This window comes from Marmota marmota, unplaced genomic scaffold (assembly GCF_001458135.2).
Source record: "Marmota marmota marmota unplaced genomic scaffold, marMar, whole genome shotgun sequence".
Lineage (NCBI taxonomy): Eukaryota > Metazoa > Chordata > Mammalia > Rodentia > Sciuridae > Marmota > Marmota marmota.
Window position 1 is genome coordinate 2,538,004 of NW_026000052.1, and position 9,749 is coordinate 2,547,752.

General features: G+C 59.1%; 1 protein-coding gene across 2 annotated transcripts in view; it reads left to right on the plus strand.

Moving 5' to 3' along the window:
* The window catches only part of LOC107159234 (ficolin-1-like), a 7,292-nt gene extending 4,196 nt beyond the window's left edge, over nt 1-3,096 (plus strand). The window contains exons 6-9 of one of the 2 annotated variants that reach the window (XM_015505826.2): nt 42-169; nt 604-733; nt 1,467-1,601; nt 2,554-3,096. In XM_015505826.2, coding sequence (XP_015361312.1) covers nt 42-169; nt 604-733; nt 1,467-1,601; nt 2,554-2,801 — 641 coding nt within the window. In that variant the 3' untranslated portion in view covers nt 2,802-3,096. The remainder of the gene's footprint in view (nt 1-41; nt 170-603; nt 734-1,466; nt 1,602-2,553) is intronic. The other variant, XM_048813367.1, reaches the window with a different exon arrangement.
* Nucleotides 3,097-9,749: the final 6,653 nt, after the last annotated feature.

Consider the following 9,749-nt stretch of genomic DNA (forward strand, 5'->3'; position numbering starts at 1 on the left):
GCCCAGGCCCCATCCCACTTGACCCCTGGTTCTCTTCCCAGGACCTCGGACCTGTAAGGAGCTGCTCACTCGAGGCCACTTTCTGAGCGGCTGGTACACCGTCTACCTGTCCAGCTGCCAGCCCCTGACTGTGCTGTGTGACATGCACACTGACGGTGGGGGATGGACTGTGAGTCGGCCGGCCGCTGGGGTCCTCAGGCAGAGGCAGTGGCCTAAGAATCTCAGAGGCCAGGCTCTGCAGCTGGTGGGAGAACAGGGCCTGTGGGATTCCATTTCCCTGGGTGCCTTCCGGCCCCTTCCTTCACTGGGGACAGAGACTGAGAAGTGACGGGGAGGTGACCCCTGTGGGTAAAAGCCCAGGCGATAGGGGGAGATCCCAAGGAAGCCCACTACCCTCCTGCTGTGTGACTTTGAGCTTGCTGCCTACCCTCTCTGAGCCTCCATTTCCTCCATCATGGGTTATCTGCAATGAGACCTCGCGGCATGCCCGGGGCTCCAGCCTGCTGCTCTGAGAACTATCAGTCCCTGCTCCCATTTGAGGCCGGGGTCCCTGCGCTGTGGCAGTCAGCCTGGCCTCCCCTCGAGTCCCCTGCTGCTCTGCAGGTCTTCCAGAGGAGGCTCGACGGCTCTGTGGACTTCTATCGGGATTGGGCCGCGTACAAGCAGGGCTTCGGCAGTCAGCTGGGGGAGTTCTGGCTGGGCAATGACAACATCCAGGTCCTGACCGCCCAGGGTAGGCAGGCAGCGCTGGGCGAGGGTGGCCATGGGCTGGACAGAAAGGACCCGCCGTCAGACCAGGGCTTCCAGGGCAGAAGCCCAGAGCCCCATGACCCCAGGTGTCCAGTGTGGTCACAGGCAGGGCTCAGCTGTGACATTCCAGGCCGTGTGCCCCCTGTTGGGGTCTCCCAGAACACAAGACACAGGTGGCACTTGTCCATTGTGGGCCACTGGCATCTGAGAACCCCAGATCAAGGGGTACAAGGACAGTGAGGTTGGGGACAGGCTTTGTGTCCCCTGCTGTCTGTCCTGTGGGACAGTGGCCTCCAGGACAGTGGCCCGACAGCCCCCAAGCAGCACAGCTCTCCCACCCATTCTGATCCACATCCTGACTGCCCTGTGGCCAAATGAAAGAAGCCAGGCCCCTTTCTCCTGCCCTCTGCCCCGTGGTCATGGGGAAGTGTCCACACAAGTGCCCCAGGTCCTTGCAAGAGCCCCTGCCCACACAGCCCCGGTGCCCTCCCAGGGCGGGGCCCACGTGGCCTTTCAGCACGACCAGTGGGGGTGGGAGGCTGCTTAGGAGCCAGGGGCCACTCCAGGTCCCCCATGGCCCCGGGTCCTCAGACATGCCCAAGACAGCTTCCTCTGACTGCCCAGTCCAGACGTTGGCCACTCATTGCCCCACATAGGGACCTCTCGTGACTGGTGGCATAAAGATCTCGAGGGCTAAGACCAGACCGTCCCCACAGGAACCAGCGAGCTCCGGGTGGACCTGGTGGACTTTGAGGGCAACCGTGACTTTGCCAAGTACAGCTCGTTCAGGGTGGCGGGGGAGGCAGAGAAGTACAAGCTCACCCTAGGAGCCTTTGTTGGAGGCAGTGCTGGTGAGCGTCCGCCTGGGGCCTGGGCTGAGGCTGAGAGTGGAGTCTCCCCTGGGGACCCAGCTGAGGGCCACCACTCAACCTGGTTTTCCCACCTGCAAAAGCAGATGCCCAGACCCATGTCCTTATGGAGTGTGGGGCCTAGGATGCAGTCAGCTGACACTCCAGGGCCATGTCCACTCCATGGGGAGGGGGCCTGAGTGACTGCCCATTGTCACGGGTGAACCCCAGAAGAGAACAGTCATTTCCCATAGGTCCTGGGATCCCTGCTTCCCAAACATGTCCCTGGGACATCCTTTCCCAAGGGACTCTGGCCACAGGACTCTGGGTGGCATGTCCCACAGAGCACCTGTTTGGAGGGTTCCCAGTGCATGGAGCCCCCTGCGGCCTCTGGAGATGGCTGTGCATGAAGCCAACTTGGCTGCACGGGACCCAGTGCTGGATGGCCTGGGGAATCTCCGTGCCCGCAGCCTGGGTCCGTGGCTGCTCCGCAGGCTCACTGTCAGCTGAGACCCCCGGGAGGGCCGTGGGCAGGGAGCAGACTGCCTTCTGCAGGGGGTAAGGCTTAGTGGGTGAAGTGCCCCCGGTAGGAGCCAGAGGTGCCACCGCCCAGCATGGAGCAGGGTGGGTCCATGTGGGGGCTGTGCTGTGCCTCCCTGGGGACCACCAGGCAGGTGGGGGAGAAGTCCATGGGAGAGGCACAGGAGGGGGGACAGCTCTGATGGTCCTGGGCAGCCCTGCGGGGAGCAGGCAGCGGGTGCAGGAGGGAGGCCGAGATTGCAGGGACGGGGGGACCTACCTGCGGTTTCCTCCTCCCCAAGCCTGGGCAGGCCGGGCATCCTCCTGGGCCTCAGCATGTGTGCTCAGGTGAGGGTCAGGCTGGGAGCAGGAGGCAGGGCCGGGGAGGACCTAGGGCGGCCTCCAGCACCACGGAACCCACGTTTTCCCCGCGCAGGTGATTCTCTGACGTATCACAACAACAGGTTCTTCTCCACCAAGGACCAGGACAATGACATCAGCCCTTTCAACTGTGCGGAGAAGTATCGTGGAGCCTGGTGGCACTCTCAATGCCACCTGTCCAACCTAAATGGCCTCTACCTCAAGGGTCACCACGAGACCTTTGCCAACGGCGTCAACTGGAAGACGGGGAAGGGGTACAATTACAGCTACCAGATGTCGGAGATGAAGGTGCGGCCCACCTAGTTCCCACAGGCCTCTCCCACCTGTGCAGGTGGGGACAGTGAGACCAGGACACAGGGGCGAGGGCAAGCCCACCCAGGCCCTTGGCTCACAGACAGACAGCAGACCCAGGGGCCTGGCTGAGCCCCCAGCCAGAGTGGGCTCTGCCCCCCTGAGGTCGGGTGCTGTTGCACCCTGAGAACAGCTGCGGACTCCCCTTTAGCCCGGGGCTCCACTGGGTGCCCCTGACCAACCAGCCCGCCCGCCCCTACCCGTGACCAATAAAGCAGCCCCTTCGCTCACCAGAGAGCCACCCTGACACCCGCCTGAACGGAGTCTCCCTTCCTAAGGGGCGTCCCCGCAGAAGTCCTGCCTGCGTGTCCACTTCCCTGCCTGACTAGGTTTCATTTCCATTGTCACTGGGCCAAGGGACCCCAGTGTCTGCGTCGAAGTCACAAACCTTCAGCTGGTCCCAGCTACAGGGCCACACGGCCTCCCGCCTCCCCTCTCCCCACGGCCTGCGGAGCCCTTGGCCTGGCCCTTGAGCCCACACCACGACCTCACTGGACGAACCACTCTGAGGAGGCTTTTGTGCCCAGAAGGCCGCAGAGCCGACTCCTGGTTCTCGAGTGGCAGGGTTTCCAGCCCTTCCCACATCTGGGCCCTGGAATGGGGCTCTAGGAGCTCGGTAGGTCAGGAGCGGTCAGGAAGCCCTTTTAGCAGACGACCTCCCTGGTCCCAAAGCTTAAGAGCATATTCCCGGCTTGCCACCTCCAGTGCCAAGCTCTGTCCCCTGGTGGGGTGACCCCATCTCTCCCTCCTGAGCCCCCTCTTGACTCATGGCCCCTCACTCACCTTTAAGGACACTTTGGAACTTGGAAGCTCTCATAAAAGGAGCGGGACTTAGTGGGAGCCTTCCATTGTCGTTGGGCCAAGGGACCCCAGCGTCTGCATCCGATAATGGCAGCCCCCGGGAGCTGACGGAGCCATCTCCAGAGCTGGCCTGCCCTGCCCAGTGCCCAGCTCCTCCTGGGACCATGGGCCTAACTCAGTTGAGCTGAGCAGACGTCCTGGGAGATGGTGGGTGGGGTCTCCCTGTCTCAGCCAGGGAGAAATTTCTCTATAGGACTGAGGAAGGGCGAAGGCTGGGGAAGGAGGGGTGGCCATGTCCAGTCCAGGACTCTGCTTACCAAAGACGTTCAGAGAGGAAAGGAAGGGCCCGGGGAACGGGACCTCTGCAACAGGCCTGTGTCTAGACTCTCAGCCCAGCTTCCACGGGTCACCACGCAGTTAGTGCCTTAAAACAGCGGCATCTGGTGACCTGAGGTTCTGTAGGTCAGGAGCCCACCAAGGTCTTGCCGAGCTACTTATGGTGGGTGGGTGGAGAGGGCTGGCTCCTCGGGGAGTGAGAGAGGTATATCTGGAAGCTCAGTAAAACATGCCTAGCAGGGCGGGGTGCTCCTCCATGGCAGAGCAAGGCCTCGTTGGAGGCCCTGGGTTCCCAGCACCCTGCACAGGACGGGAGGAGGTCTGAACAGAAGCTGTGCTGAAGCCGGCGGCCAACATTCCTATAAAAGGTCCTCCTCCTGATTACTTACTGGGTAGACGCAGCTCATTACCAAAACAAGTGCTGCTCCTCCCTCCGCAGCCCCTGAGTGAGAAAGACCCTCAGTGCCCAGTGTAGGGACTCGGGGACTTTTATACTGCTGGTCGCATCACGGTGGAGGCACTAAATCAGGAAATATCGGGGTATGCAGTTAAGGGCAGCAGACACACACCGTCGCTCCCAGACGGATCCCCTCTGTGGCCTGGAAGTGTCACTGAGTGCGCACACAGGAGCCCTGAGCTGGAGCAACCCCAAGGCCACTCAGGAGGACACTGGGTAAGGCCTGTGGGGACCCCTTCGACCTTCTCCACGCAACGCAAGGAGGCAGCTGCACCCCTCGACACCCCGTGTGACTCGGCTTTCCCGGCTGCAGCCCCAACTCCCGAGAGGAGGCGGCTTCCCCTGGCTCAGGGTTCAGAGGTCAGGCCTGGGTCGGCTGGTCCAGGGCAGAGACATCTCAGCAGAAGGGCACAGCGGAGGGAGCTGCCCAGCTCACGGCAGCCGGGGAGCAGAGAGCCAGGGGCTGGGGAGAGGTCGGCCCAGCAGGAAGTGACCTGCTTCCCCCAAGCTGCCACCTGCAGCAGGCCCTCCAGCCCCCGGGGATGACTGCACACAGGACGAGTCCAGGGTCAGAGCCCTCCGATCCAGCCAGCCCTGACCAAGCCCTCAGCACAGGAGCTGCCGGGGACATCTTTTAAAATGGTCTGAATCATTTTTAAAGAAACAGAGATGATCAGATCCAGGGATAGGAGTGACACCGACGTCTTTCCCTGGCATCCAGTGTCCCTGAGTCAGTGACTGCAGGGAGAGGTCCCCATATCCCCAGGGACAGCAACGTCCCATTAAGGCCACAGAATCACAGCTTTTATATTTAGGAGTCTAGATGGGCTTGGTATTTCATAATCTTATAACGCATAAGGAATCTGGCCTATCATGAAAAAGGTCTCATAAGTCCGACTGAAATATGGAGCTAACTAATTGACTTAGTCTTACGATTGGACTTGTAAATCTTGGTGCTTTTATAGCCTGCTTTGGAATCTGAGAGACGTTGGGTTCATTGCATTTCTAGACTAGATTCTTACACTTCTAAACACCGATTCCCAGAAGGTCTGCTCCGCAGAGAGTCAGGTGACAAACACTGCCACCTGTTCCTACGTGAGCTTTCTCATGGTGCATCTTCCTCCCTGGACACGTGGCTGGGGGGTGGGAGAAGGCCTGGCCATCACTCTGCCTGCTGGACATGCTGACAGTGGTTCTCACCATGGTCACCATCGGAATCCCCAGAAAGTTTTCTAAAACATCAGATTCCAGCTATTTCCCCTGAAAGTTGGGTCTCCCAGGACCCAGGAGGGCCCATGACAGCATTTTTGGTCTCCCCAGGTGGCTCTGATGGGCACTCAAATTTGGAGTCACACGTGTGCCCAATCCAGGGAGCTGTGTGGCCCGCAGGGTGCCCGTGGTCCAGCGATGAGCCCAACCCCCAGCCGCCACAGCACAGCTCCTGGTAGAGCAGAAGGCCGTGCTGGGAACAGAGTCAGGGTAAAGAGCTTCCTTAGAGCCCCACGGGCACAGCCCCCAGAAGAGGCTGGGCCACAGGGTCAACAGAGGCAGGCCCCCTGTGTGCAGGCCCACGGCTTCTCTGTTCTGCCCACTTAGTGATGGGAGGATGGCGCCTGGCCCAGGGCCAAGTGCCCAGACATAGGACGGGCAGTGAGGGCTGCGCCTGCTAATGTGGCTTTGTCCTTGACTCCTGTGTCCTCGCTGCAAGCCCAGGAAACTCGAGTGACAGAGCACTCCCAAGGTCAAGGTCAAGGTCAGCTCTCATGAGGGCACAGCTGCCCTGGGAAGAGGAAGGTCTGCAGGGCTGGGAGCAGCTGCCCTGGCCACACCATCCTGTGGCATCTTAAGGTGGCAGTGAGTGGGCTAGGCCTGTAGGTCTCCAAAAGCAGCTGAAGGGACATGGGTCTGTCGGGGAGCCACTGGGACACGGAGTCTGGGTCTGCGGGGGATGGAGCCGAGCGCTGGGATTTGATGACCTGCATTTCAACCCCGATTTCTTCATAGAGCACCTTCTCGCCACTGAAGACCCAGCACTCTGGGGCCCTGGGTGCCACCTTGGGACAGAAGGCATTTCGGATGGTTCCTGGTCCTGCTGGCTTCCTGCCTGGACTTCCACCACATCGTGTGGTGGGGGTGGGGCGCCAGCCTCAGGCAAGCTCCAGGAATGGCTCCTGAGCCGCCCCCCACCCATATGCCTCAGGCTGACTAGTCATGGTGACAATGACAACCAGAGAAGCTCAAGTGCAGCTAAAGAACAGGGTGGGAGGCCTCGCTGGCCGGGAGCCCAGAGGGTGTGGGAAGCTCCCAGCTCTGCCCTCGCCTGGGCGGCCTCTCCCTGAAGACAGCCGCCCTTCGCAAGCCACCTCCGCAGCCGGGGTCGGAGGCCAGCGCAGCTCATTCCCGCCCAGGTCCAGGTCACAGTGAGCAGAGCGAGGCTCCCGGCAGGGTCAGGCACCAGGCTCCTCCTGCCACGCGGCTCCCCCCGCCTGTCTTCCTGAGGTCCCCACTAGTTCACCGACCCCGTCTGCCTGTCAGCTCAGGCGACTTCCCTGGTCTGGCAGGAGGGATTTTTACTACAGGCTGAGACTCTTAAAGAAAAATAAATGACGCGCCTCGAGGCGCCCGCAGGCCGCTCTGCGCAGCGGGGGCGTCTAGATGTCGGGCCTTTTCCACGGCCACCGGTCAGCCTCCCCAACTCTTTAATCCCTTTGTCCTTGCTCTCCCTGGAAACCGCGGGGCTCTCCTTCTCCTTGTAACATCTCGTCAGAGGACCCAGAAAAATAAGCACACACTTTCAAATTGCTTTCCAAGCTCTCCCCTTGAGCCACGTGGACGTTCCAGCCACCACCTACGTGGGGTCAGAGGCAACGCTTGTATCAGACTCGAACCTCTGCCCTCCAGCCTGCCATGGGGCTGCCAGGCCAGGCCACCAGGGTGGCTCCTGTGGTACCGGCAGGAGTTGGCCTGAGGGCTGCCAGCTGCTAAAACCATAGACCCCACCCCACACTGCAGTGCCGCTTGGCAGGGGCCAGCGTTCTCCCCGACGTGGTGCGGGAGGTTCTGGGCCAGTCCTGGAAGACCCCTGGCCTGGCCTCTGTGGGCCTCCCTCATCGACTCTCCAGTGTGCGGCCCCATCTAACCACAAGGCATTCAGAACTGTGACTGTCCCACGTCCACAGGAGGACAGAGGTTGACACGAACGCATGGCGCCCTCTCTGCCTCACAGCCGCAGCAAGGACACCTTGCACAGAAGGCAACGTTGCCAGGACGCTCCTAGCGTGAAGAGAGCAGGCCTGGAGAGTCCTGTCCTTCCCCACAGATGCCATCTGAGAGCCTGCTGGAAGGTGGCCTTGCCCTCTGAGCCACTGTCTGGAGGCCCGCTGGCCCGAGGGCAGGGAGGATGTAACTAGGGAATGTGCCTCCCCAGCATTCAGAGAAACCCTGCTGAGCCTGGGAGAAACAGGTCCCCAGCTGTGCCCCCCTAGAGTCCCGCTCCGGAGGCCTCCCTGATGCCACGGGAATGTCTCACCCCTGGTACCGGGCATGATCCACACCCTGGGCCCCGGGGAGGACTTCGCACCACAGATGCTCCAGGAACCAGTGAGACGTGGTGCATCCGCATCTTTCCTTCTAACTAACTTGTGCCGTTTTTAATGGGAAAGAGCCAGTAACACCCAGTCAGTGTGCCTTCCCTGACCTCGAGGATGGGGACCCAGGTTTGGGGTTTTCTTCTCTGCGGCCAGTGACTGGGGCCACTGAGGCTCCTCTCAGTTGACCCACTGTGACACCCAACTTCAGGCACCTGCAGATGGTGTGGTGCTCTGCTGGGCATCCTGTGGGTGTTCCCAGAAATCATCGTGGGAGTCCTGAGTGGCAGGATTGCTGCAGTCCGGCTGGGCACAAAACCACGAGCCACTCCAGCAGGAACAAACTCCATTTCCAGAACTCCCGCGAACGCCACGCACGTGGCCTTCTCCCGGGACACAACACACCAACAGGAAATCCCTCCTCCGGAAATCCCTCCTACCGCACCCCCCCAACCAATGGGAACTCTCCGGGAGTCCCCGCGAGAGCTCCAAAGCAGCAGGCCGAGGCGGACAGCAGGGGTCCAACATCCAACCGAACACACATTTCAACACAACCATCACCATCCCAATGGCCCGCTGGCGTCACCCCCCAACCAAAAATGCCATGCATCACTCCCACTCGGCCACGGCTCCCAGCATCTCCCCCCCTCCGTTCAATCAAGCACCAAACGTGTGGCTTAGGGACCGTGCCTGTCAGGCTGTCCAACACTACATATGGCCTTTACCCGTCATCGGATGAGCTGACCTCAAGGCGTCAGCCTCCTGTCTTAGGTTGGTACCACTGCAATTGGATCTTACCCGTCACTGACTACCAGTCCAGCATACAGCCATACTTGTGGATAGGCCTATGCACCAGTGGGGGGGTGAGGTTATTTGCTCACCTCTGTTGGCCCCCAAATTTGGGCCTGGTGCCAGTGGGGGGTGAGGTTCTCTGCCTCACCTCTGCTGGCCCCCAAATTCCAGACTATCACTAGCAGAAGGGAGGAGGATACAGAAATGCCACGACACTAAGCCAGTTGACGGCTCCTTTGAAAAATTGTACCACCGGTGACACCATCAGCAAAGATACCCCAGCATTACCACAATTCGCTGCACCAACAGACAGTTTACAATGCATACAAGTGATACATAGTCCAGGCAAGTTCTGCAAGCAGTTCAAAGCAAAGGAATCTATCAATATGTCCATCTCCTCCCAAAGTAAACCAACTCCTTGATTGAGCATTACTTGTTGAGTTACATTATTCATTGATGCATCAGTTTATACAGTTTGTTGTGATAACTATCAAAGAAGCTGTAGTTTGGTTTTATCTTTGTCTTCACCGGCACTGGGATGAAGATAGGAATTCTGGCAATGATGGCTAAAAAAAAATTATGTAACATTCCAACAGGTACTAAGAAAACAATTTTCTGAACAATTTACATTATCCTGAACAGCATTATTAAATATAATGAAAAGGAAAGGTGAAAGTAAACAAACAGATCTGCCAACCTCCCTATTTGTTCACATATTAAAACAATCCTCAACAGCTGTTTACCAAATTCAAACCAAACCATTCAAATCATGTGAGTAAAAAAAATTCAGATCCATTTTTTCATGAGTGCTCCTCATATATGATATATGGACATACGCACATACAGACATACAACACAAAACACAAGTGTGCACACAAACGTACAACACATAAGACAATAGTAAAGGCCTTGTAGCTTTACACAGGT